General features: G+C 45.9%; 1 protein-coding gene across 1 annotated transcript; it reads left to right on the plus strand.

Moving 5' to 3' along the window:
- Positions 1-19,497: 19,497 nt before the first annotated feature.
- Positions 19,498-27,073, plus strand: PRDM13 (PR/SET domain 13). Its single transcript, XM_040628098.1, has 4 exons — positions 19,498-19,641; positions 21,127-21,258; positions 21,557-21,677; positions 25,320-27,073. The coding sequence occupies exons 1-4, from the start codon at positions 19,498-19,500 to the stop codon at positions 27,071-27,073; spliced, it is 2,151 nt and encodes a 716-aa protein (XP_040484032.1).
- Positions 27,074-27,964: the final 891 nt, after the last annotated feature.

The raw sequence follows: 27,964 nt of genomic DNA on the forward strand, positions 1-27,964 counted from the left end.
ATGAAACACCATAGTTTAGGGCTTTGAAGAAATTACAATCATCCTTATTTCACAAATTCTTTCCAACTTAGAAGAGCATATAACTTTCTTCCTGAGATCAAGCAATATTTACTTTTCTTTTCCATGTGTTATTCCCCAGTCTCCCATGCTAATAAAAGAAAGGCTTGAGAATTAGTTCTCCATTATATAGACAGTATGAAAACAAGTAGAAGTGGTTTTTCTTGGTCAACACACACACTGAACTTACTTTATTGTCCTTGTAAATATTGTGTGGAGTCTAGTTAATTCTCCACTGTCATTATCTTTATCATATAAAATAATCAAAATTAGAACTTTGTCAGTAATGCTATCCAGCATTTAAACAATATCAATAATTTTTAAAAATATTTCATTTCTTTTTTTGACAGAGAGAGAGAGCACAAGTTGGCTGAGTGTTAGGCAGAGGGAGAAGGAGAAGCAGGCTCCCTGCAGAGCAGGGAGCCCAATGTGAGGCTCGATCCCGGGACCCTGGAATTGTGACCCGATCCAAAGGCAGACACTTCACTGACTGAGCCATGCAGATGCCCCAATATCAATAATTTTAAAAATTGTTTTATTGGCTATGTGGGAGCTTTACCCTTGACTGCATAGGTATGATTCCTTAAAATGGAATAAATTTCAATAAAGTGTAGCCTGTGTCCTTAGTATTCTCATTATTATGTAAACATTTTGTCACTTTTTACACCTCTTTAAATATTTCAGTTGCCTTTAAGATTTATCTTTTTGTTTGGGGGGGGGGAGCATGAGCGGGAGGGGCAGAGGAAGAGGGAGAGAGCATCTCAAGCAGACTCCATGCTGAGTGCAGAGCCAGAGGTGGGAGGGGGATGCTCCACTTGGGGCTCCACTTGGGGCTCTATCTCACGACCCTGAGATCATGACCTGGGCTGAAACCAAGAGTCGGGCACTTAATTGACCACACCACCCAGGGACTCCTCAGTTGCCTTTAAATTGTTTTGTCCTGAAGCACACCAAGCTTACCCATTGGCTATGTCTACAGAGGGCTATTGTTGGAAATAATAACTTGCCCTGAATTTATGCCTGTTTTTTGATGACTTTAAAGTGATTTTGTGGGATTTCCCCCCATTTTTTGGAATAATTTCTTTGTTATAATGAGAGAGGAATTATCTCTCCTTTATTGGACCATAAAATGTTGAGGCCAAGGAAGCTCAAATATGACTAGAGAAGTAAAAAGGAGACTGAAATCCTGAAATAAAAACTTACACCTCTCAAATGTTCACCTGTTCCAGTATCAGTAAGTATCAAGATGTCCTGTAGAATTTATTTTAATTGAGCAACTTAAAAGAGTCATATTTATTTCATTTGACTTATATTTTATGTGTGTGTGTGTGTGTATGTATATGTTTAAAAAATATCTGAAGGTTAGAACCTGTAGGCTCCTGATGTTCCTTTGGTTCTGAGATACTTGGCTTCATGAGATGCAACACAAATGAGTTTTCAGAGTTGTCTAGTAACTAGGTTATGGTGGTGTTTGGTAGGTCTGTGTTAAAAGGTGGGAGTTCAGTCAGGTTTGGGAGAAAAAAAAATGGTTGCCAGAGGAGGTGATCAATTCAAATTAGACTATAAACTATCTTGGTTTCAGACCCCAGAATCAAAACTCTTTAAATGAATGTTCCTAAAAGCTCCTTTAGATCCTGCTCACTCAGATTGACTGGGACCCCACTGCAGCTCACATGAGAACTGGTGGCCATGCTGCGGGTGACATTTGCAGGTCAGCCTTCCTGCCTGCACTATATATTATATATACACAATGGAATACTACTCAGCCACCAAAAAAATGAAGTCTTACCATTTGCAATGATGTGGATGGAACTAGAGGGTATAACGCTAAGCGAAATAAGTCAATCAGAGAAAGACAATTATCATATGATCTCACTGATACGTGGAATTTAAGAAACAAAACAGAGGATCATAGAAGAAGGGAGGGAAAAATAAAATAAGACAAAACCAGAGAGGGAGAGAAACCATAAGAGACTCTTAACTATAGGAAACAAATGAGGGTTGCTGGAGGGGAGGTGGGTGGGGGGATGGGGTAACTGGGTGATGGGCATCAAGGAGGGCACGTGATGTAATGAGCACTGGGTGTCATATGCAACTGATGAATCACTGAACTCTACCTCTGAAACTAATAATACACTATATGTTAATTAATTGAATTTAAATAAAATAAAAAAAATTTAAGTGGAGACGGTTGGACTAGATGGCTGTTTAGGCCTTCTCAGTTTTGTGATTTGATGAGAGATGAGGACAGATAGGATTAGGGATTGAATTGCTGAGGCTGTCTCCCAATACGCCAGATGTTTTCAGGGCTATGTTGCTATCAACCATACTGATTGAACTCTCAAGTAACTCGGCAATTGTCCCTTCCTCTCCGTTGAGCCATCAATATTTTCCTCTTGTGTGAATCATTACCATCATCAGACAAGCCTGCTGTAATATCAACCAACCTTTGAAAACTCTTGGATCTCATATTCCTCTAAAGTTACCACCCTATATTATCTGGTTCCCTTTATAGCAAAACTCATTTAAAAGGTAGTTTATGGTCACTGTCCCTACTTTCTCTTTTCCTATTCTCTTTTGAGCACCACTTATCTAATTTTCATTTCCATTAGTCCAATGGAAACTTCTGCAAACATCAGCATTGACCACCATATTACCACCTCTAATGATCAACTCTTAAATCTCCCTGTTACTTGACCTTTCAGCAGCATTTGACAGAGATTGTCATTTCTTTTCTCCCTAGAAATCTCACTTCAAGGACACTACTCCTCTAGTTCTCCTTCTACTTTACCGGTTGTTCCTTCTGTACTCTCTGCTGGTTCCTCCTCACCTCTCTGACGTCTAGAATTAGAATTGCCTCAGGGCTCAGTCCTTGGTTTTTTGTTTTTGTTTTTTTTAATCTTTATCTGCCCTCATTCCTTTAACAATCTCATCCATGACTTGGAGTACATACTTTATGCCGATGACTTCCCAATTTATATCTCCAGCCTGACTGCTCCTCTAGTCTAAATTTATATGTTCCAACTTCCTACTTAATTTCTGCTTCACTTGAATGTCTATTGGGCAGCTCAAATTTAACATGAACTCTTGTGTTCCTCCCCAGATTTGCTCCTCCTTCGGTGCTTTTCATCTTAGCAAATGACAAATCCTTACTAACAATTTGCTTATTCCAAAAACTGAGGTGTCATCTTTGATTCTTCTTTCTTTCATACTCCAATTCAATACATCAGGAAATATTGGTGGCTCTGCCTTAGTTTTCTTTTTTTTTTTTTTTTAAGATTTTATTTATTTATTTGACAGAGATAGAGACAGCCAGCGAGAGAGGGAACACAAGCAGGGGGAGTGGGAGAGGAAGAAGCAGGCTCATAGCAGAGGAGCCTGATGTGGGGCTCGATCCCATAACGCTAGGATCACGCCCTGAGCGGAAGGCAGATGCTTAGCCGCTGTGCCACCCAGGCGCCCCCTGCCTTAGGTTTCTAAGAAACATAGAAACACAGAAGTTTACCTCCTCTCATCAACACCACCACTCTGGTCCAAAACACCATTGTCTCTCTCCTGGATATTGTTGTAGTCTCCTAATTAGTCTTTGCTTCTACTTTTGTCCCTTTTCGCTTTATTGTCAATACTGTAGCCAATGTGATCCTTTTAAATTAAAATTCTAATGTACTACACACATGTTCAAAACTCTATAATGATTTCCCATATCACTAAAGTAAAATCCACAGTTCTTAACAGAAAGCCCTATGTGAATAGGCCCAATTATTTTCTCTCTAATCTCATCTACCACTCTTCCTCTCACACAATCTTTTCTGGTCATATTGGTCTTCTTGCTATACCTGGAATTTACTAGGCACACTTTTACCTCAGGGCCTTTACACCTCCCCCAGATTATCTTCTATGGCCTTTTCCTTCATGCCCTTTGAGTCTCAAACATCCTCTTATCAGAGAAACTTTCCTAGCCATCCCATATAAAATAGCACCATCCTCCATCAGCATCTTACCATTTAACTTGCTTATGCCTTTTTTTTTCACCATTTATCATTTCAGATGTTTATTTATTTAAAGGAAGAACTGTTCTAAGGTTGGTTATTTAAAGGACAAGTCTCTGGCTTCCTTTGAATGTTGATTTCTACCCTCAGGTTTGTTCCCTCATGATTGATTATTGCTATTCTAAGAATCTCATCCTCACACAACGTTCAAAGACAGAAATAAGGGGGACTCATTCCTTTTGGACACTTCTTTTTAAGATCAGGCTAAGCCTTTCCCATTATCACCAGAAAACTTACCCTCATGTCTTTTTGGTCAGTATCTTCTCACATGCCCATTCCTAAAGCAATCACAAACAAGAGGAAAAGAACTGCTGTGGTTGAGGTAAACTAATCAGGATTCACTTCCTGAGATTTGGAGGGTTTTAGCATTCCCTAAAGCACTTAGCCAATAAAATCTAGGTTCTATTAGCAAGAAAGAAGTGGGGACAATGGCTGTTGGGTGGACATCTTAAGAGCGTTTTCCACACTGGTGATGAATCAAAACTCCCATTTTGTTGGCTATCTTTTGTCTAAATAGATGGTTCTCACATTTCTAGGCAGCTGCTCATTTGAATCAAGGCAGTTCCTCCCATTTATATCTATTGTATTTTATCATATTCACTCATAGGAAGTATTATCTGTTATCTGTTGCCAAATAGTGGACCACTTTGAAACTTAGAGGCATAGAACTATTTATTTGCTCACTATTCTGCAATTTGGTCTGGGCTTACCTGGATGGATCTTTTGCTGGTATCACCTAGGCTCATTCAAGCAGCTCTAACTTTTTGGTAGGCAGCTGGGGTCTGGGCCTCACTCTCTTTCCATGTGATCTTTTATGTTTATGGAGATGAGATCAGGCTTCTTCACATGGTAATCAACAGTGTATCAGAAAGGGCAAGCCCCAAAGTCCAAATACTTATCAAGTTTCTGTTGGTGTCACATGTGCTGATGTCCTATTGAGCAGAGCAAATCACATGGGTGAGTCCAGAGTGTATGTGAGAAGACACTACACATGAGCATGGATACCAGGAGGCTTGATCTGAGGGGGATGATTACGTAACAGTTTACCACAGGAGAAAACTATTGAAAAGAAAAGAAAAATTACTGGAAGAATTGTGAAAATCAAAGAGCCATTCTTTTTGGAATGCGATACAACTTCTCTAAGATGTGACTGAGATACAAAAATGAGAATACCAAGTCAGCATGGTAAAACTTTTACTATGTCAATTTATTATATATTTTAAAAATCAGTAAGTTAATTATTTAAAAATGAATTCAAGTATGGATGAAGGGAATAGAACCAGTACAGGATAAAAATGAAGCATCTTTGGGGCACCTGGGTGGTTCAGTCAGTTAAGCGTCTGTCTTCAGCTCAGATCATGATCTCAGGGTCCTGGGATTGAGTCCCACATAGGGCTCCCTGCTCAGTGCGGAGCCTACTTCTTCCTCTGCCTCTCCCCTACCCCCACTTGTGTTCTCGCTCACTCTGCTCTCTCAAATAAATAAATTAGAAATCTTAAAAAAAGAAAAAAAGTTTAAAAAACAAAGCATCTTCCTAAATATTTTTCTCTTTTTCTTTTTTTTTTTTAGATTTATTTATTTATTTGAGAGAGAGAGAGAGACAGCAGGAGTGGGAGGGGCAGAGGGAGAGGGAGAAAGAGAATCTCAAGCAGACTCTTCACTGAGCATGGAGCCAGATTTGGGGCTCAATTCCAGGAGTCTGAGATCATGACCTGAGCTGAAACCAGGAGTCAGACACTTAACCACCCGTGCCACCCAGGTGCCCCAATATTTTTCTTTCTTTCTTTAATTAATTAATTAAAAAAAGATTTTATTTATTTATTTCACAGAGAGAAAGAGACAGCCAGTGAGAGAGGGAACACAAGCAGGGGGAGTGGGAGAGGAAGAAGCAGGCTCCCAGCGGAGGAGCCTGATGTGGGGCTCGATCCCAGGACCCTGGGATCATGCCCTGAGCTGAAGGCAGATGCTCAACTACTGAGCCACCCAGGCACCCCTAATTTTTATTTTTAAAAAAGATTTAGTTTATTTATTTGAGAGGAGAGAGTGCGTGTGTGAACCTGTGACTGGGGGGAGGGGCAGAGGGAATCTCAAGCAGAATCTCAAGCAGACTCCCTCCTGAGTGCGCGTCCAATGCTGGGATGCTCTCAGAACCCCGAGATCATGACCCGAGCTGAAACCACAGGTCAGATGCTTAACTGACTGAGCCACCCTAGGTGCCCCCTAACTGTTTTTCTTGTACAAAGCAACAAAGCTTTGTCCTGATTTATTATTTGTCTATTGGTCTTATGTTACCCAACATCGTTGGGTTGTAATAACAAAAGTCAAGTTGTTATTTAAAAAGAACCAGAAACTTGTCTTTAGCCTGTCAACTTAATTAATTACTTGATTACATATCCTAAAAACACACGTCCTCCTGCTCTGGGGTAAGAAGGCGTAAGTAGCTTCTGATAGCTGTTCTTCTCTTATACCACTCTTTTTGTGTCTAGTAGGCACTGAAATATCTGTTAAGTCATCAGAGAAGAGAAAATATCTTGCTGAATTATACTTTTCCTTACGAAATCTTGAATCCAGATACTGTCCCTGCAGAATCCATTTCTCCCCATGCTTGCAATCATACTAATCTACAAATCATTCCGTCTTTCTCTGTTGTTCAATTGTAAAGAATTCTAACAGCTTCTTCCTTTTCATCCCTTCTCTTCCTTTTCGTCTCTCGGGCCCCTCTATCACCTCCTTCTCTCTCCCCAGTTCTTTTTTTTTATTATCCTTTTCTCTCAAATCAACTGAACTCTTTACATGACTTAAAATTAAGCAGCTGAAATTAAATAAAGTCCACTGTTGTCATCACCAGTGCTAAAATTAAAGATCACATTGTTATGGTCTTTGGTTTGACCTTGGAAACCAGTAGAGTACCTCCGTCATGTTCAGTGATGGGAACCTGCTTTTTCTTCCTGCACTTAACACAGTTTTGCATTTGTTACTTTTTCCTGGGAAGAATAAAATATGTCACATAGCTGTTTAATATTGGGAATGACTAAGTTAATCGGTCATGAAAAATAAGAAACTGAAGAAGATAAATGCTATGCAAATGTCTCTTATTAAGAGCTACACTACTAAAATACACTTAAACCTTGGGTCCAGCAACTGATAATGTCTACAATTTAGACCGTAGACCACAAATCTGTGAATGCACAACAGTGTTGTACTGGATTCAAAGGATGTCTTTATTTAAAAAAAAATAATTACCGGTTTTCAGGAGACTGGTTCCTGTTTTAGTAATAACTTATAATTTTGTTTGAATTCTCCAAGTATTTTGGGTAAAATAAAATCAGTGGTATCTCAATTTCAAAGGTTTATTTATTTATAAACCCCCCAAATATAAAAATTAACAACTTACAAGGAAATCTAAAGAGTCAATTTATTGGTAACGTGCTAACAAAGTCAAAGCCCAAAAGGAAACTAACATATTTCATTTGTTGGCAGTGCCACTTAGGCATTGTTTTTAGCTGTGAGTAGTAAGACTCCTTTCCTCCTCATTCTGCCTACATACTCAAAGAAATGGTCCAAAGGCACCAGGTTTATTTTCACCTAAAGAAGTCCAGATATAGGTAACCCAGGGTTGGTGTGGTGATTCCATTAAGTGACCTGGTATCTTGCCTCCTTGTATCTTTCTGTTTGTTCATCCTTAGCACATGGTTTCCATGCACAGGAAGCATTTCATGGACCAAGATGGCTTCTGTAGCACCAGCCATTGTGTCTGCATTCAGACATGAGAAAAAGCAAAAGGGGGCTAAGTTATCTCCATCGCCTTGGAAAACATTCTGCTTATATCACATTAACCAGAACTTACCCAACCACATCTAGTTACAAAGAGTCTGGAACACAATCTTTGTTCCAGACAGTAATGTAACCAGCTGTAATGTAATGTAGTCAGGGTTCTGTTAGAAGAAGGGGAGAATGGGGCGCCCAGGTGGTTCAGTCAGTTAAGTGTCTGCCTTCAGCTCAGGTCACGATTCCAGAGTCCTGGGATCGAGTTCCGCGTCAGGCTCCCTGCTTAACAGGGAGCCCACTTCTCACTCTCCTGCTCCCCCTGCTTATGCTCTTTCTCTCTCTTTCTCTCTGTGTCAAATAAATAAATAAAATCTTAAAAAAAAAAAGATGGGGAGAATGGATACATTGGAAGCAAACAGAAGACTTTGCTACAGTTATTAAGGCAATGTGGAGAAATTATATCATGCTTTTTGTTTGGCCACCAGAATCAATGAAGACCCTTCAACTATAACTGCCTTGTACCTTCAACTATTGACGACCTACCTTGTGGCTTCATCCTTCCCGTTTGTAAGTCAGAAGCTCATTTTCTCATGTTTCTTTTTGCATCTAGGGCAGAGCAATGTGGCTTATGCTCTAAGTCAGATGCTACTATCCAGGACTTTGATTTGTAATTAAGTAATGTAAAAAAACAAGTACTTGTGTGGAATCCATTTTTGTGAGGGCAGTAGCAGAGATACCAAATTCCCTGAGGCAGTAGAGGCAGAGGTCCAGGCTCAGAGTTGGCAATGCAGTTTATGGGGTCTGTGTCCTGTGCACTGGCTATCTCCAGTGGAGCCACCTGTGGTCTAATTTTGGTGATTTTCCTGGGGGGTGGGGCGGTAGCCTCCAAATCAGTCTTTCCGCCATTTGCTTCGAATCAGAACCTAATATCTTTTTCTGATTCAATGTTTAAAAGAGGGGTTTCTGATGTTTGTACCTGGATTAGTTTGCTAGGGTGCCATAACAAAGCACCGCAAACTGAGTGGCTTAAGCAACAGAAATGTATCGTCTCACAGTTCTGGAGGTCAAAGTCAAAGTGATGGCAGAGTTGATTTCTTCTGAACAATCTTGGATCTAAGGAAGGATCCATTCTAGGACTTGTAGATGGCTTTGGCTTGTAGATGGCCATCCCCATGTTCATATGTTCTCCCTACATTCATATCTATGTCTAAATTTCCCCTTCATGTAAGAACACCAGTCATGTTGGGTTAGGGCCCATCCTAATGACCTAATTTTAACTTGATTACCTCTATGGTAGGGAAGTCTCTATCTCCAAATAAGGTCACATTCTGAGGTACCGGGTGTTAGGATTTCAACATATGAATTGGGGGAGGGGCACAATTCAACCCATAATACATAAGAATTCCCAATGATGCACACATGTCTTGGGGCATCAAATTAGGGGCACCGTATCCCCAAACTCTGTAGTAATACAGAGGACTCACCCCCTCCGCACTGCCTTCCGTCCTTCCTATTGGTTTCAAAAACAGAAATGCAAGACTACAGAGGTCAAGGATGAATGTAGAATAACTTCACTGATTTTTTTAAAGAACGGTATTTGTACAAATAAAATGAATTTAGTCCGTGTGCAATTGGCTTAAGCACAGATCACATTTGGTGGGCTCTGTTCCAATTAAGAAGAGGAGGAGGAGTTTTATTCAATGCCATAGGACTAACATTTTTGATTTGACAGCTTTGGACACTGTGCCTGTGGGTTCCTTAGGCCTGGTGGGGCACCCCTGTAGCTTTGAGAATTCCCAATGGCCTTTCAGATTGAAGACTCTACAACTCAGCACGTTCTCTCTGGCTCATCTCTGCTGCAGCTTCTTAAAAGATCACAGAACCGAAGGACCTGTTTTTTCCCCACGGATTTCAGTGGAATATTGACAATGTATTCACACCCACCACCTGCTCCAGATCTCTTCTTGACTACCGGAATTTTTTTAAAAATCTTATTTTTAAATGATTTTTTATTTTGGAAAATTTCCAACACATACAAAAGTAGAGAGGAGAGTATAATGAACCCCCATGTCCCTCTCACTTAAACAAATACCAATTTTGCTTCATCTATATCCAGTGGTTCTCAACTGGGGATGATTTTGCCCCCCTGAAACATTTGGCAATGTCTGGCGTCATAATTAGAGGAGGGATGCTCCTGGCATCTAGTGGATAGAGCTCAGGGATGCTGCAAAATATCTTGCAATGCACAGGACACCTCCTCCAACAAATAATCATCCAGTCCAAAATGTCAATACTGCTGAAGTTAAAAAATCCTGATCTATACCTGTACCCACCACACCCCACCTTAGAATTATTTGAAGCAAATTCTAGACACTACATTTAATCTGTTACTATTTTAGTGTGTATCTTTGAAAAATAAGGATAAAAATAAACATACTACAATTATTCCACTAAAAATTAATACTAATTCCTAATATTAAGTATCTAGTCAGTTTTGAGCTATCAAGGAGGAATCTGCAATGCATTTTATGGCCTAGTGTCAAAAATCATGCACTGTCACTTCTGCCATATTCTATTTGTTACAAACAAATCCCTAAACCTGACCCACACTGAGGCTCCGCCTTTGGAAGAGAGGATTGTTAAAGCATCTGGGAACATATTTGAAAACCATCACATCCCTTAAGCGTCTTTAAATCTTTTGGTTCCTCTCCTTCTCCCCCCTCCCCTCAACCTATTTGTTAAGTATAAAAACAGGTCATTTGTTCAGTAGAGGTTTCCACAGTCTGTTATTTATTTGTTTTCTGATCGTATGCCTCTGGATTTGTTTATCAAGTTCATCTGCCTCTCTATTTCCTGTTATCAAAACAATCAGATTCAGGTTTAATTTTGTTTGTTTGCTTGTTTGCTTGCTTGTTTTGGCATGACTATCTCATAGGCCGTGTTGCATACTTCCACTCAGAGGCATGCAATATGTAGTTTACTTGCTCTTTGTGATTCTAGTCGTCATTGATGATCAGTGCTTTCCTCCATTATATTATGAAGTATTGCAGAACAATAGTATTTGCATTTTTTAACTCCTTCTTCATTTATTAGCTGGAGTATGTCTATAAAGCAAGGTTTGCCTCATCAATTATTTTTGCCCTGAGGTACACACACCTGTATCTTACGTGACCGTCTACTAGGTGCCTTCTGGTGTCAAGAAGTCCTGCTGCATTTGATTTATTATGTACAATTTCCACCCAATGAGTACAGTACCTTATAGGGGTCAGAAAGTGGTAGGCATAAGTATTATCATAAAAATATAAATCACTAACATTATTACTGAGAACTTTGTGAGTATATCCCATGTCCTGAGTGCTATGTCAAGCACTTTGTATCAACATCTCATAATTTTCTCAACAACTCTGTGATGTAGGTCTTTTTTTTTTTTTTTTTTTTTTGAGGGAAAGAGAGAGATCNCAGTGGGAGAGAGGGGCAGAGGGAGAGGGAGAGAGAGAATCTCAAGCAGGCTCCTCATCCAGCATGGAGCTGGATGTGGGGCCCAATCTCACAACCCTGAGATCATGACCTGAGCCAAAATCAAGAGTCCCACACTTAACCGACTAAGCCACCCAGGCACCCCGAAGTAGGTCTTCTTATTACTCATTTTTACAGATGAAGATACTGAAGAATAGAAAGGTTACATCTGCTCAAGGTCATATGGCTAATAAGTCTCAGAGGCAGGATTTGAATCTAGGCAGTCTGACTCCAGGGCCCGCCTCTGTCAACCACTGGGACATTCCATGATAACTTAATGATCCTCATAGAGGACAGCAGATGTATGAAGTCAGTTAAACCTTCTGAATGCAGTGTGGTCAAGTGAAAATGGCTTGCGCTTTGAGCTCAGAAGGATGTGAGAAGAATTCTGTAACTATTATTTACCAAGTGACCCTAAGCAAGCTTCTTAACCTCTCTGAACTTTCCTCATTGGTAAAAGATAAATATAAAATCTACTTGTTAGTTGGGGTGCCTGGGTGGCACAGTTGGTGAAGCGTCTGCCTCCAGCTCAGGTCATGATCCCAGGGTTCTGGGATCAAACCCCGCTTTGGGCTCCCTGCTTGTACTCTCCAGCTATATTTGTCACTCTCTCTCAAATAAATAAAATCTTTTTAAAAAAAATAAAATCTACTTGTTAGTGTCATTAATGGTTAAACCTAACAATCTGTTTTGTGTTGCTCATTTAAAAAATGATTTAAAAAATTGTATGGTTCTCAATAATAGAAGACAAGTCACCCGATTAAAAAATGGGCAAGGAATTTGAATAAACATTTCTCTATAGGAGACATACAAATGGCAAGAAGCACATAAAAAGGATGCTTGAGCGCCAGTCAGTCAGTAGGGAAACGCAGATCAAACCTACAGTGAGGAACCACTTCACCCCTACCAAGCTGGTATAATTTAAAAAGACAGATAATAAAACATGTTAGAGGATATGGAGAAACTAAAACACCCATGGACTGCTATGGGACTGTAAAACTGGAAACAGTTTGATAATTATTTAAAAAATTAAACGTAAGAGTTATGATGTGACCAAGCAATTCCACTCATGGTTATATATCCAAAAGAACGAACACATATACATACAAAATCCAAAAGAACTAAGACATATACATACAAAAATTTATATGCAAATGTTCATGTCAGCATTATCCATAATAGCAAAGAAGTAGAAACAATCCAAAGGCTTATCAACTGATGAATGGATAAGTAAAATATGATAGAGCTATACAACGGAATATTATTCATCCATGAAAAGGAACAACATACTGATATGTGCACGAACCTTGGAAAATTATGCTAAGAATCCAGTCACAAAAGACCGCATATTGTGTAATTCCATTTATATGAAAAGTGCAAAATAAGCAAATCTTGGAGTGCCTGGGTGGCTTAGTTGGTTAAGCATCTGCCTCTTGATTTAGGCTCAGGTCATGGTCTCAGGGTTGTGAGATTGAGCCCTGTGCCAGCTCCACACTGGCTGTGTCACCTGTTTGATTCTCTCTCACCCTCTCCTTCTGCCCCCCACTCCAAAAGCACATCTTTGCAGACAGAAAATACATTGGTGGATGCCTAAAACTGGGAAGTTTGGGAACAAATGGGGAATGATAGCTAGTGGGTGTGGGCTTTCTTTTGGGGAGAGGGATGAAAATGTTCTAAGATTAGATCGTGGTGATGGTTGTACAACCCTGTGAATATACTTAAAGAAATTGAATTGTATATTTTACCTATATCTATGTATCTATATCTATCTATCTATCTATCTATCTATCTATCTATCTATCCTTTTAAAGTAGCTGAGATCAAGAGTTGAGGTTTAACCAACTGAGCACGTTTAACCACCCAGGCACCCCTGTACATCTTAAATGAGTAAATTGTACATGACTAATATTTCAATAAAGTTGTTTAGCAAAGAAAAATAGTGTGTATGTGCATAAAAATTCATTTTTTGTAATCTAATTTTATGTTGTGGTCATGTCGTATTTGAAAAGCTATCCGAATGTGAACCCCTACTATAAATTAAGGATATATAAAATCCAAACATACTTTCAGAAAACTAAAATGTGTCATCATTTGGTCATGGACATGAATGACATGAAAATGAATAACACAAGTGATGGCATTGCATTTAACTCAGGCACATACATAATTAGTGGTGACATCAGGTGAATACACAGGATACTACTAGTGAACTTAACTAATTGTTATTCAGAGATGCTGGTTATGAACCTGAAATTGGTTTTAGTTGTGACATAGCTGGGTATTTTTATTATTTCCTATTGTTATCATAATAACCATATAAGGAACTTCCTTCACTCACAGGTTGTCTTAGGGGCCATAAAAGTACCTGCCAGGACAGCTTCCGCCCATGATGCACCACTTTCTAAAGAGTTGAAAACTGGGTCATGGGTTAAAGGAAAATTCTGTGCCTCCTAAACACAGGTTTAAAAGTTCTTTCATGAGGTGGAACAGGCTAAAGAGAAGGGAGGTTTTCAGGTCTTTTGAGGAATTGAAAGAAAAAATTTTGGCTCATCACTGTCCCTCTGTCAATTGATCATATTCTCTTCAGAATACTCTTTGTAGAAGTTGGAGAACCCATCTTCCCACCAGGTCTAAAGCAGAGGGGCGGGGCCCTGGATTGGGTGGTATCAACAGGTGTCTCTAGAGATACCGGGTTTGGGAGTCTAACTCTGAGTAGAGATTTATTATAAAAACTACTGGCTATTATCCTTTCTTCAGAGCCACACATCACCTTCCTTTTCTTTTTTCCCTCTTTTTCCTTTGCCTCATGCATATTTTAAACAAGAATTTAAATTTCAAAAGTAACTTTTAATTGGAAATACATTCTTATGGTTCCAAATCCAAAATGACACCAAAAGGGATACAGTGAGAAGTCTCCCTCCTGTCCTCAAGGCTAGACACCCAGAGCCTCCAACCCCTCCAGGGAACCAATGTTTCCAAGTGGATTAAAACAAATTAAGAAACAAACAAGGAAATCTAGAAAATTTTAGAAATATCTGCTCTGTCCCTCACCATTCTTTTGTTCGGTGTTCATCTGTCATTTCTGGCTTCTCTGCTCTCAGGGGCTAAAAGAGGTGGTCATTGCTCTCTGCTTAGACAACTGTCTCAGCCTCAGCTCCAAGCTGATTTTTAGCTTCTAGAAGGTCTTGTCACCTTCAGCTGGGAAAGCTAGCAGCCACTTCAGGGTGAACATTTAAACAGACTATGTATCTACATACACAGTCTGAATTTATATGAATACTTATCATTCTGCTTGCGTTTTAACATAGCGTGTATATATTTTACACACACTTCCACACATCAGGAAATATTTTCATTGACTGATTTGAGTGTGACATTCTCTTTAACATACAAAAAAAAAACACAACCCACCCCGTACTTTTGTTTCTTTTGACTTTTCTTTTCCTAATTCAAATACGAAATTGTTCTTGTTATTGCCCCCAAGAGATGGTACGTTCTTTGGGGGTGGGGATGGGAGGCAGAGATAAAAAGAAAGAAAGCCAAGCAAGGGGAAGAGGAAAAAAGGAAAGGAAAAAAAAAAAAACCGTCTGGGAATCTCAAGAACATCTTTATTTCGCCTTTTAACACTCCGCCTTTCTGATTAAAGAGTTCAGACCCGCTCCCCCGCCCGCCTTCAATTATCCCCCAGCATCTTTTCTCAGAAGCTGTCACCACCACTTGCTGAACCGCGGCCCCATCGTGAGCCATTAGCCCGGTTCTGTTCCGTTTCGCTTTTCTTTCCTCAGTTTCTCCCTGCAAGCTTTATAAATCTCCCTTGGAGGAGGAGTGTCCAAGCGGGTGGAAGTCTGAACACAATGCAACCTGAGAATTTCTGTCACTCTCTGCATATGCTCCTAAGTGCTTTAATCCCAATTAGGGGCGGCTGACACACGGTCCTATTCATTCCCATCAGCTCTTGAATACATTTGCCTAGAAATGAACTTCACAAATAGAGGCGCTCCTAAATGTGCCCAACAGCAAGGAAAATCGAATTGAGTGCGGGCTCATTCGGCAGCGGCCGGCAGAGGAGCGTTGAATGTGGAGGTGCCCCGAGACATTGCAATTCAGCAACACGCTCGCTGACTTTTCTTTGCACCATGTCAACCGAAAGAACCAAAAAATAAGTTGGGGAACTCCGGTTAAAAGGCAACTTGAGAGGCACTCTGAATACTTTTATTGAGCCGCTTCCAATGAAGGACTTAAAAAACAACAAAAAAAGGCACCACAAAACCCACCAGCGGCGTCCGGGCTGCGTCCTGGCCGTGTGTTTGGAGCCTACCGGCCGCGGCGCACCCACCGGCCTCGCAATTAAGGGGAAAATGGCCCCGTCGCCTGCGTGTCATCTGGTGGCGTTCCCAGAGCCCGTCGCCGCCGCCCTATTCAGACCCGGCCTTAATGTCCCACCCGCGCCTCGGGGGCCGCGCAGCTGGTCCGCGCTGACCCGCCGGCCGGGCCGGGGCAGACACCCTCGGGGGCCGCGGCCCCGGTCACCTCAGGCCCCAACTCCGCGGAGTCTCCGGGGCTCTCTCTGCCCCGCGTCCTCGCCGTTGGTCCTTGACCCCGCGCAGCTTCCTCCATCCTGGGGTTCGAGACTCTGCGAGCCGGCCAGGGTTGGGGGGGGGTGATTCTCTAAACACCCGGGTCCTCAAGGCAGAGGGCCTCAGGATGCAGCCAACTCAGCCCCCCGGGGACCCGAAGCCCAAGGGCTTTGCGCCCCGGCCACCCCCAGCTCTGTAGAAGGGTGTTCGGACGGGAGCAGCTAAACTCAGGCTGGCTCTAGTCCTGTAGGGCCTCTTTTCTAGGCGGAGCCCAGCCGGGTCACACGTGCTCGGCGCCGGCAGCATTGCCAGCCGGACTCGCGGACGCTTCGCGGCGCGGGCGGGGACCGCCCCCCTAGCGCAGCCGGGTCTGGAAACGACGCAGTGGGGCGAGCTAGCTCTCTGCAGCCTGCCCCTCCCGCTGGCCGCTCTCAGCATCCATGCCTCATTAGGGGCAACCTGTTAACCGGGCGGGAGTTGTGCCCGCGCAGTTCCGCGGTGGGCAGCGAGCAGGGCCGCCCCCAAACCCGCCTCGCCCCGCACCTCGGTACAGAGGGGATTTCGCTTTAACGGGGCCTCTGGACGCCCATTTTAAGTCCATAAAAAAGCTGGGTGGAATGTTTTGATTGAGTCTCAACATTGTCTTTGAATAAGGCTGAGACCATGTAATTAATGTGTCTTTTTAATAAGGGACAATACGGCCGTTCAAGCTATTTAATTTCATTTAATTTTCCATCCCATTTGCTGCACAGCCCGCTTTTACTTTTAACACCCAGCCTTTCACGGCCCATCTTGCTCCACTGGGCACATTAGATTGGTTTCACCCTTGCTTTTTAGGGGAGAAAAAATAAAAGAAAATGTGTTCCTTTCCTCCTTTGTGGACAATTTATTTCACTTGGGGAACTTCAACTCTGAGCCACAGGACAGAATAAAACTCGGCGAGCTGGTGTGAATGCCTCTGGCGCAGTCCCTTTCTTCTCGAGGGGCTGGGAACCAGCCACAATTGGCTATATTAATAAATAACTTTCCTCACAGTCGGCCTTTACATGGTCCTATTGATAAAATTGTTCGCGTGTCGTTCACGCTTTTTCACTCATTAAGGAGGGCCGGGGAGGAGCCCCGAACCCAGGCCCCGCGCTCGCCCCTTCCCGCTCGAAGTGCTGGTAATTTAAACTGGGTGTCATCCCGGAGTCGCCAGGCCAGAGGTTAGAGGGACATGTTCATGGCTTAAATTTATTGCCCTCGACTCTTCGGAGCGGCTTCCTCTCCTCCCCCCCTCCCCCGGCTTTTGCCATTCATGGGCCGAGGGATCAAAGGCTCCCTCCTCTGCGTCGCTCGCAGCCTTCGCGCGGCCCGAAGAGGGGCGGTTGGAGGATTTGGAGGAAAAATCGGTGGCAGCTCCCTCGGAAAATGGCCCTGGGCATGGCGTGGCTGCCAGAGCAGAGGGGCCGAAGCGTGTGGCCGCCCGGACCCGCCAAGCGTCTCTCTTCTCCACCTCAGCAGCCGTGTCTATACAGGGCTTGAGTTAGCACTGAGACCCGCCATCCATGCGTTACCGCACCGTTTCACTGGAGATAATTAGATTGAGATCCTTGACCTGACCTGGATTCCACCATTACACAAACCTTGAGTCTGGGAGCGCCATTCACTCTACACACAGGTCGTTGCTACTGACCTTCGCAACAACCCGAGGGAACCGCGGAATGGAAGCTAAATTTACATCATCATTCCCATTTTACGGATTAGAAGATTGAGGCTCTGAAGTCATTCACTGACGTTTCCCCGAGTCTTGAATGACAGGGCGCAGACGAAATGATGCTGAGTCTCCTGACAGTGACCAGTATGGCGAAAGCAGGTCTCCATCGAGCTTCTTTGAGGGCTTGGTGGCACCAACCTCTGAGTTGCATGTGTCGCCACCTTGCGTCCGGCCTCTGTGGTTAATCACATCCCCCCCTGCCAGTGACCTAACAACCACACCTTCCGCTGGCAGAGTCGGGGGAGAATTCGGTGTAGTGGCTGCTGGGAGTCCTCCGCCCAAGTATACAGTCTTTGGGCCTCCAACACCGGCCAGAAACCCACAGCCTGTTAGGCCTCTCCCTGAATACCGCGTGGGCCCTCATCCTGGTCCATAGGATTTGGGGAGCGGTGTCCACGATAAGCATAGCGTGGCAGGTGCAGGCAGAACTGTCACAAATACCTGATGAACTCAATTACTCAGCTATCTTATGAAGAAATGTCTCCGCACAAATCGGAGTCCTCCTTAAAAGAAAACGAGGAGCACTCTGGCACTCTGGTTTCAACTCCGAAGTACGCGCATTCTCACAGTTCATGAACTGGGCTGAAAGTAGGGGTTGCCAATGCCCACCTCAAGCTCTTTTCCGTAAATTTTGATAGAGTCCCCCCTCCCTTTTTTAAAGTTAGCTCCAAGGAATTCCTCTCGGTTTAAAACGTAAAAGCAAATCAGGGCTTGAGTCGGTCAGTTGGCATGTGAGGGAGACCTGATTAAAAAAAGACCCAATCAGCAGCACCCCTCTTCAACCCTCTGCTGAGTACAGGGCACAGGTTCGCCGGCAAAGCCGCGGCCTTGAGTCCACTTCCCATTCCAAAGAAAGTGCGGGCCCGGGGTGCACCCGAGAGCAGTGGTGCACAACGGACCACGTCTACCAAAACTAGTCCGGACGCTTCATATTTCGGAGCGAAACTGGACAGAAGGAACGAAAAAGCGGTTCTAAATAGACGACTGGCCTGGACCCAATCCCCTGAAATGGTAATATGGTCGTTATTTAAAAAGTGTAGGTATTTTCTGGTGTTTTCCCATCAAGTACCTGCCTAATTTCTGTATGGCACACGCCAGAAATCAATAGAAGTTAACAAGTCCTCCAAACAGTCCCCATCTCTTTGTTTAATCTCCTTTACAATAAAGCCAAGGGGAGAGAATTAAAAATCTTTGAAGTAGACCAAGGCTCAAAGGAATCAGCCAAGTAGACTTAAAGTAGTCACTTATTTCCCAAAACTGGTTTGTCGGCGAACAATAAAAGGAAGTAAAATTTATGGAGAAATTATACAGTGGATTTGTCACTTAAAATATCGTAACTGTCTCGAGGACAATACCCCATGCTGAGGATTAATGGTCCCGCCGGACCTTTGATTCACCAGCGCCTTTTCTTCGCCCTTGACAAATTGGATTTTTAGGAATGGGAAGGTCGCCTGGACCATTGTGCGCCAGCCATTCAGAGGCCTCGATTATGCAGAGGGCTGAGGGAACCACTCCATGTGACCCTCTCGGGTGGGACTCTGCAGCTGCTCCGCAGAGCAACTCTCTCACCAAACTCCGCGCCCTTGCGCTCGCGGTGCCAAAAGGCGCCCGCCCCAATTGAAAAGGCGCAGTGCATGCCCGCCCGCGTCACTCCGCGGGCGGAGGACGCACGTCGGGGTGCGGCTGCCTGGCTCGCGCGCGGCTCGGTCTCTGTCACTCGCGCCCTGCGGAGGACCTGGCGCACCCGAGCGCCTGCCTGGTGGCGGCGGCAGCAATGCACGGAACAGCCCGCGCTCCCGCCACCAGCGTGAGCGCCGACTGCTGCATCCCGGCCGGCCTGCGCCTCGGGCCGGTGCCCGGAACCTTCAAGCTGGGCAAGTACCTGTCAGACCGCAGGGAACCCGGGCCCAAGAAAAAGGTATTAGCCATTCCGACCTCCGCCCCCAGCCTTTCGCCTCCCTTTGCTCTGGCCCTGACAGGGGTAGATAGGGCAAGTGGAGGAAGGGGGTGATTGAGTCGTTACCTGCCAATTCTGCCGGGTGGCCAGGGCGGGGGGTAGACTCCGGTATCCCCGCAAGTCGCATTAAGTGAGAGCTGGACGTGGGCCGAGCTGAGGGGAAAGGATGTGGCTGAGAGGGGACAGCGCCCCGGTGGGGTGCATGGGACTCCACGCGCCGGGACCACTCGGAACCCGCGGTTTCCCTGGACCTCTGCGGTTTCGTTAGCAGAGGCGTGGCGGGCCCTCGCCTCTCTGCAAATGCGTCTTTTCTCTGTTCCACAACGCGCAGGGCGTTGAAGACTTTTCTTCCCTTCTTCCCTTCAACGCGTTAATTTAAGGCTTACGTTTACCTTAATTTAATTTCATGTGTTTGGGGGGGAAAAAAACCAATCCTTGGGAAACTCTCAGTTCCTAGACCACCCCCCCCGCGGATGTCTGCTGGGGGTTTGGGGTAAATGGAGAGAGGGTGAAGAGCCAGGTGGTGGCTCCGACTAGGGCTTCGAGGGCGAGGAGCGCCCACCCGCGTGGGGCACCGGGTCCGCGCGCCCGCAGCCGGGCTTTGAGAGTCCAGGTCGCAACCGGCAGGCGTCGGGGCCAACCCGCCAGCTCTGACTCGCCGAGCAGCGGACAGACCCCGGCCCGCATGGGGGTTTTAAAGGCCCCCGCCCGCCCTGAGGCGTCCCAGCAGGCAAAGGTCGGCCCACAGCGACCGCGAGAAGAGGGCAGGAGTCCGGTGTGGGCGGCGGAGGGAGGACCTTAGCTTTGCCTAGTCGCTGCCGAGAGCTTTCTGGTAAGAAATCGCTCAGGCGCCCAGCCAGCGGGACCCGCATCTGGCTCCTCACGTAATCATCCTTTCCCCCCGCGGTCTGGAGCCTTCTTCTTTAAACGCGCTGTAATTGCTTTTAAATGGCCGGCGGTCCTGTGGCAGCTTTGTTCACACCCTTTCACCGCGGGGCTCGCCGGCACCTCCGCACCTCGGTGCGGTGCAGCGAGCGTCGGGAGGCCCGAGAGGGAGGTGGAGGAAACTCTGGGTTCTGGGGCTGACTTCGAAAGGGCTCTCCCTGATATGCCGGCTGCTCTCAGAATGGCAGGAGCGAGAACCGGGGTGGGGGTGGGGATGGGGAACGTCTAGGTACCGGACGCCCCCAGGCGCTCAGGGAGGATGCTCTCGCCTTTGGTACTGCCAAGATGCGGCGAGAGGGGGAACTGTTAATACCAGCCAGCCTCTTCTCCCTCCCTCAAGCAAGGGTCCTAGGAATTACCTTCCTCCCAGCAGCCCACAGCGGTCTGGCCAAAGTGAACACAACCATTTTCCTGAGTCGGGTGGGGTGTTGGAATAACTTTCCCTCTGGATTGTGGGCCTGGCCGTGGCGCGGGGAAGAACGACCACTGCTTGTGTTGCAGGTGCGCATGGTGAGAGGGGAGCTGGTGGACGAGTCGGGGGGCTCTCCTCTGGAATGGATAGGGTTAATCCGGGCAGCCAGGAACCCCCAGGAACAGACTCTCGAAGCTATTGCAGACTTACCCGGAGGACAGGTACTGTGGGCTTCCCCCCACTGCCGATTCTACCTACCTAACGGTTCCTGAGGTGGCCACCAATATCAAGAGCAAAGCGCTTTAGCTGGAGGTCTCATTTAAATGTCCCAACAACCCTGTTAAGTAGATACTATTATTTTCCCCATTTGCAGAATGAGGGAAATGAGGTTCAGAGAGATCCGATAGATTTTCCAGGGTCACACAGCGTCAGAACGAGCATTCGAACCTTTCCTTTTAGTTGTTTTTAGACCGATTATCCAGGAAATGACAGCAAGCTGTCCTGTTCCTTGTGTCCCAGATTTTCTACCGAGCTCTGCGAGATGTCCAGCCAGGGGAGGAGCTGACCGTGTGGTATTCCAACTCCTTAGCTCAGTGGTTCGACATCCCCACGATTGCAACTCCGACGCACGACGAGAAAGGTACCGCGTCAGAGAGGGCCTCCGGGCCAGCGCGGGTTGGTGAGAGTCGAGACCTTCTTCAGTCTTTGGATGCAACAGGGCCTTTCTCTCCAGCTGTGTAAAACTGAATTCGCACTCCCTGTCTGTGTAGGCAGAGAGGCGACGTCACCACTACCTCCTTAAAATTAACAGTAAAGGATAACAGCGACAATAATCTGCTTCGCGATGGCAGGGAAAAAACTTTTTTTAAGAAGCTTTATTTATTGAGAGAGAGAAAAGGTGGGGGGAGGGGCAGAGAGGAGAGAGAGAGAGAGAGAATCTCAACTAGACTCCCCGCTGAGCGAGGAGCCCCACACGGGGCTCCATCTCAAGATCCTGAGATCCTGACCTGAGCCAAAGCGAAGAGACTGGCACTTAACCTACTGAGCCACGAAAAATATTCTTTATGAACTTCATGGGGTCATCTTTTCCTATTACATACCCAGAGACAATAATTTACTCAATTAAGAACCAATACAGAAGACTTAACATATTATTAATCACATCATGAGCTCCAAAAAGCATAATTCAAACCTGGAATGGTTTTAGAAGGTGGAGGGGTTCTCTTCACTGGTTTGAAGGAAAGTAATGTATTTCTACAGCATTTTAGAAGCATTACGGTACTTACAGCTGGTCAGTTGGCAGGTACTGAGGCCCTTCCATTTAAATGGTATTTATTCATTTTGCCCTCCCTACTTAAATTGAATCTGGGATGTATCCCAGTTTCTTCTCAGATTTATTTGATCCCTTCCAAAGCCAAGAGTGGATTTATGCAAATTAAGGGGCAGTAACTAAAGAGAAGAACATTTTCAAACCTTCTCTAGAACATTGAAGAACACTTTCTGTGAAAGAAAGCGGGGAGGTGCTAAAATAGTTAAGATCTTAAGACCTCCCTTTTAATTCACAAAGCCACCAAGACTGTCTTTTTTCCTTGACAGTTGTTTTAGTTTGCAGTTTCTCCTCATGACACAGTTACGTTTAAAGTCAACTCAATGAATGCTGTGAAATCTTTTAACATGCTCTCTTCCTGAATTGTCTGCCCAATTCTCATCCCTTTAGAAAGAGGGTTAAATAAATTAATACAAATGTGAGCATTAAGAAACACTTCATGAATAAGACAGAATGAAGTTTATTCAGAGCCATGAATCACTTCACTTCAAAGTATCACTGTCTTGTGGGTAGATTTGTGAGTACAGTATTCATAAAACATTATCCTAAAGTAGTTTGTTCCTTGTATCACACTATATTAAATTCTCTTGTCAATGTCTTCCAGCAAAAGAGAAACATGATAAAAGCCCTGTAGCTGAGAACTCTCAAATCCGCCACTACAGGACAATTCTAACAGCTGCTGACCTTTAGGGGCCAGACATTTCTACACAGAACACCCCTCCTTAGGCACTCTCAAATAGTACAAAAGCAACTTGTTTGAGTGGTGGCCCTTGTGTTTTCATTTCAGCCAATTGAGCTTATAAACAGATGTCAGAATAGACACCATTTTCCTTTTGGGAATGTATGGGCTATTTTGAACCTGACTTCCCCACTTTTGATATGCCTGAAATCTTGGTAACCTCAGGGTTACACCAAGGAGAAGAGGCGAAGTCAGTTATGAAGTGTGTTTGATACTTTTGGCATAGGCTGGATTTCAGAGTCCAGAGAACATGTCAGTTGGTTAGGATAAACTGAAAAGGGAATATATTGAAACAGAGAACACATTTGCTTCACTCTCGAAAAGAGAAAGAGATAAGGAGGGATGGCTGCTATTCTTCCAATATTGACTAACTCCAGTGGGTTTAAATTCCATGGTAAGCTTAAGGAAAGTATGGACCCTTTGTTTTAGGGATAAAGCATACTTGGCTTTGCAATTGACTAGAGTCATTCTGGGGCAGCCTCTGAAAACTTCTTTAAAAAGGGGTAATGAGAGGAAGGTCCCGAGAAGGGAGGTTAGTTAAGATATCAAATCAGCATACCCACTAAGAGAATCCAGGAACTCTCTCTCTCTTTTTTTTTTTTCAAGGTTTATTTTGAAAGCCTTTCAATACAAGGTAACAGAGGTATTGAAATGATTTCATCTAAGTCTTCCGTAAACAATTAGGGTAGGTTCTCAGAGGCAAATCCTCTTCCCCTCCGCTTTTGCTTTCTGCTCTACTTTGGCTTCAGCTGAAATAAACAGATCCTTACTTGAACTTCCATCTTAGTTACTTAGGGGGGCTACTTGCTTTATGCAAAGCCAAAAGTAAAATACACGAAGGAAGGAAGATCTGGAATTTCTTTCAGTTGTTTTTGTAGTGATGTTTTAGAAGTTTGAGCTGCTTGTGTACAAAAGTTTGAGCTGCTTGTGCACAAGGGGGGAGGGAATGTAACTTTTTCACTAAATTTAATGAGACAGACATATTTGGGTACTTCTTGTGGCTCAACTAACTTCCTTCTCACAGACATCCTTCAGTATTATCAATTGATCCTAACATTAACAATGAAACCCACTGCAAGATCACTGTTCTGTGTCCAGATGTAACAAGCCCTTTTTAAGTGAAAATTAACTTTTACCATGTAATCAAAATCTGTTTCATACATGTGTCTCTTGATTGTGTTCCCAGGCCCTGGCAAAATTAAAAAAACTAACGTTAATAATATTAAACACGAAAAAAGTCTTGACACCAAAAACATGCATACAGTTCCTGGTAGAGAATTGTATACTTATTAAAAGCTGAGTATCTCCATATATCTATATATGTTCATTTATTTCATAAAAAATAAACAATTTTTCCCCAAGGACTTTATTATTAAGCCTGGATTCGTGTAGCTATCTAGGAGTTAATTAATTACTCCAGGTGGAACAACTGACAAGATAATGCAACATCATCCTTCAGTTTTTAGATTCTCAGGACATAGGGCTTTTTCTTTTCTCTCATCAAATTAAATGGGGTTAAAGAGGAAATAAAGATACAAATAATTTTGAAGAATAGCAGATCATAGTCCCTATGTGGTCCTTCAGTTGGTCACGCTCCAGGAAAACCTCAGGCAAAATGTTTAAGGCTGGGAGGGGGTGGGAAGGGTGGGTAGTGGACATAAAAGGCATTGTTCTATGAAAAGGAATGATTACATATGGCCCATACATACAAGATATTGTCTCGCCTGGTAATGAGGCGCTCACGACCATTAGATTGGTCTTTGTTCAGTTTATCCAAACTCCTTGACATACGCCACCTATTCTGCAAACGCCAACAGATGGGCCCGGGCACAGCACAGCTTCAACACTTGATTTAAAGCAACAGCTGCTCTCTGTTCTGGTCTCTTCCCTGGCCAGTCTGCCCGATCGCTGCCCTCCCAACGAAGATTTGCTCGGATGGCCCGGAGGAAGTCTTCGTTGGAAAGGCACAGGTCACCCCTTTGGCCTCTGAGTAATCCCAGAGGATGGAGCTGGTGACAAAGCTGGCCTTTTGGGGCTTCTCGGGGTCCTTGCTACAGCGGGGCTACCGAACTAACTCACTTATTCGCTGGACCCAAGGATACTCCTGTTCCTCCTCATACAGCTAGTCAAAATCTGGGCTTTGCCTTGGGTGCGCTTTCTTTCCCCCTTGCTTGTTCGCCTCTGACGGGGTCGCTTTCCTACTCTTTCTCGCCCAGGGGAGGAGCGCTACATTTGCTGGTACTGCTGGAGGACGTTTAGATACCCCAACAGCCTTAAGGCCCACCTACGTTTTCACTGCGTGCTCAGCAGCGGCGGGGGCCGAGCCTACCTGCACCACGAGCAAGCGGCTCGCCAAGGCGCTGCCCCGGCCGCGGATGGCCTTCACTTCTCTGCGAAACCCGCGGCGCCTGACTTTGCCGCAGTCGCCCCGCCTGGCACTCTGCGGTCCCACCCGCAGGCTCCGCCGCCCCTCCAGGCCTGCGGAGCGCGGGAGAGCATTAAGCGCGAGGCCACCTCTGCGCCCTCCGCCGCTTCGCCGCCCTCGGCCAAGTGGGGGCAGTCCAAGAAGGGCAAGGAGCAGCCGGACCGCGCCCTGGACATGAGCGGGGCCGCCCGGGGACACGGCCACTTCCTCGGCATCGTGGGCGGCTCCCCAGAGGGGGGCGGCGGCCTGGCCTTCTACCCCGGAGTGCGCTCGGCTTTCAAGCCTGCGGGCTTGGCCAGGGCGGCCGCGGCCGCGCACGGCGACCCCTACCGGGAGGAGGGCGGCGGCAAACCGGGGTCCGGCCTGGCCTTAGGCAGGCCGCTGGGTGGGGGCCGGGCAGGCGGGCGCCCGGGAAGCGGGGAGAACCCCGCGGCGGGCAGCACGGGCCACCACCATCACCACCACGCGCACCACCACCATCACCACTCAAAGTGCTTGCTCTCGGGGGAACCGCCTCCGCCGCCTCCGCCGGGCCTACCCTGCCCGGGGGGCCTGCGCGGCTGCCCTCTGCTCCCTGGCCCCCCGGAAGAGGCGTCAGCCTTCAAGCATGTGGAGCGCGCCCAGCCCGCCGCGGCTGCGCTGCCGGGAGCGCGTTTCGCTCAGCTGCCCTCTGCGACCGGGCTGCCCGTCGAGCGCTGCGCGCTGCCGGCCCTCGACGCGGGCGGGCTCAAAGCCTACCCGGGTGGCGAGTGCAGCCACCTGCCTGCCGTCATGCCGGCTTTTACCTTCTACAACGGGGAGCTGCTCTACGGCTCATCGGCCGCCGCCGCTTATTACCCGCTCAAACTGCACTTCGGCGGGCTGCTCAAGTATCCAGAGTCCATCTCCTACTTCAGCGGGCCTGCCGCGGCGGCGGCAGCAGCGGCAGCGGCCGCTCTAAGCCCTGCGGAGCTGGGTTCCTTGGCTAGTATCGACCGAGAGATCGCCATGCACACGCAGCAGCTGTCGGAGATGGCGGCCGGGAAAAACCGCGGCCGCCTGGACGCGGGGACGCTGCCACCAGCCGTTGTGGCAGCGGGTGGCCCTGGGGGTGGTGGCAGCGGAGGTGGCGGTGCGGGCAAGCCCAAGACCGGCCACTTGTGTCTCTACTGCGGCAAGCTGTACTCGCGCAAGTACGGGCTCAAGATTCACATGCGGACGCACACGGGCTACAAGCCGCTCAAGTGCAAAGTGTGCCTGCGGCCTTTCGGCGACCCCAGCAATCTGAACAAGCACATCCGGCTGCACGCCGAGGGCAACACCCCCTACCGCTGCGAGTTCTGCGGCAAGGTGCTGGTGCGCCGCCGGGACCTGGAGCGCCACGTCAAGTCCCGCCACCCCGGACAAAACCTGCTCGCCAAGGCGGGCGAGGGCCCAGGCGCAGAGGCTGACTACCTCCCGGAGCCTGGGGAGCCCAAGAGCGACAACGACAGCGATGTGGACGTCTGCTTCACGGACGACCAGAGCGACCCTGAGGCTGGAGGCGGCGGCGAGCGCGACTCGTAACGAGTCGTCTCGGGAAAGGGTGGGCTTGGGGGGAATGGACAGAGATAAGAAGGTGGGGGTGGTTCTGTCTTGGGAGAAGAGGAGCTCCTGGATATGCGAAGGATCCGGTTGACCAAACCGTTTTTATGCTGATCGGGCGCCAGATTGGGAAGAGTGAGAGGTCCCAGGTCCGATGCTTAAACTCAGAGCAAAGGCTTAGAAATGGCTCAAAGAAACCTGGTCTCCTGCACAGCCCGAGGGCGGCCGATCCCCCCCGGCGTGTCCTAGACCCATGGACTCCGCGGATAGGCCCTCCCACGAAACGCCCAGGAGGTCCACTCTCAAGGTTTAAGATCGCATTAACGTGAACTTCACAGCGTCCTTGAGGGCGCCGATTTTAACTGCCATATATTTTTAAATTGTTCTTTTCTGTGGAGGAAATCGTGCCTTTTGAAACGATGTTTGTGTGTGTGTGTGTGTGTGTTTTACATTAGCATTTCACGAAATAGACAACACGGTAGTCACAACTAGGTAGATGTGACATCCACACATGTGTTTCCATTTCATCTCTTCTCGTGTCAAAGACTACGCTTTCCCGTATTGACTATATAGTGGTAGCAGGTGTACAAATTGGTCAAGTTGCAATTATTTATAAGAGAGTAATGACAAATGTAAAATATCTAAAGCATGAATCTAAAAGCACGCAATATATAATTTTAAGGACAATGTCTTATTTGGTAGAGTACAAATGTGATGTATGTTGTTTTACAATGAATGATGTACAGTGGATTCAGTTTTTGGTCTTGGTTCCATTTTGTGCAATCTTTAATAAAAATACAAATACAAATGAGTTTCTTCACTTAGCGGTTTCAGTAGGTCCTTTAAAGAAAGAGTTTCAATTTATGAGGAGAC

The sequence above is a fragment of the Ursus maritimus genome, unplaced genomic scaffold (assembly GCF_017311325.1).
Source record: "Ursus maritimus isolate PB19 unplaced genomic scaffold, ASM1731132v1 scaffold_13, whole genome shotgun sequence".
Classification (NCBI taxonomy): domain Eukaryota; kingdom Metazoa; phylum Chordata; class Mammalia; order Carnivora; family Ursidae; genus Ursus; species Ursus maritimus.

Bases quoted from the DNA above. Each gene is read 5' to 3' on its own strand.
- PRDM13 (XM_040628098.1), top strand. From the start codon at position 19,498: ATGCACGGAACAGCCCGCGCTCCCGCCACCAGCGTGAGCGCCGACTGC. The intron at 19,642-21,126 runs GTATTAGCCATT...CTTGTGTTGCAG, and splicing joins AACCCGGGCCCAAGAAAAAG to GTGCGCATGGTGAGAGGGGA. The intron at 21,678-25,319 runs GTACCGCGTCAG...TTTCTCGCCCAG, and splicing joins TCCGACGCACGACGAGAAAG to GGGAGGAGCGCTACATTTGC.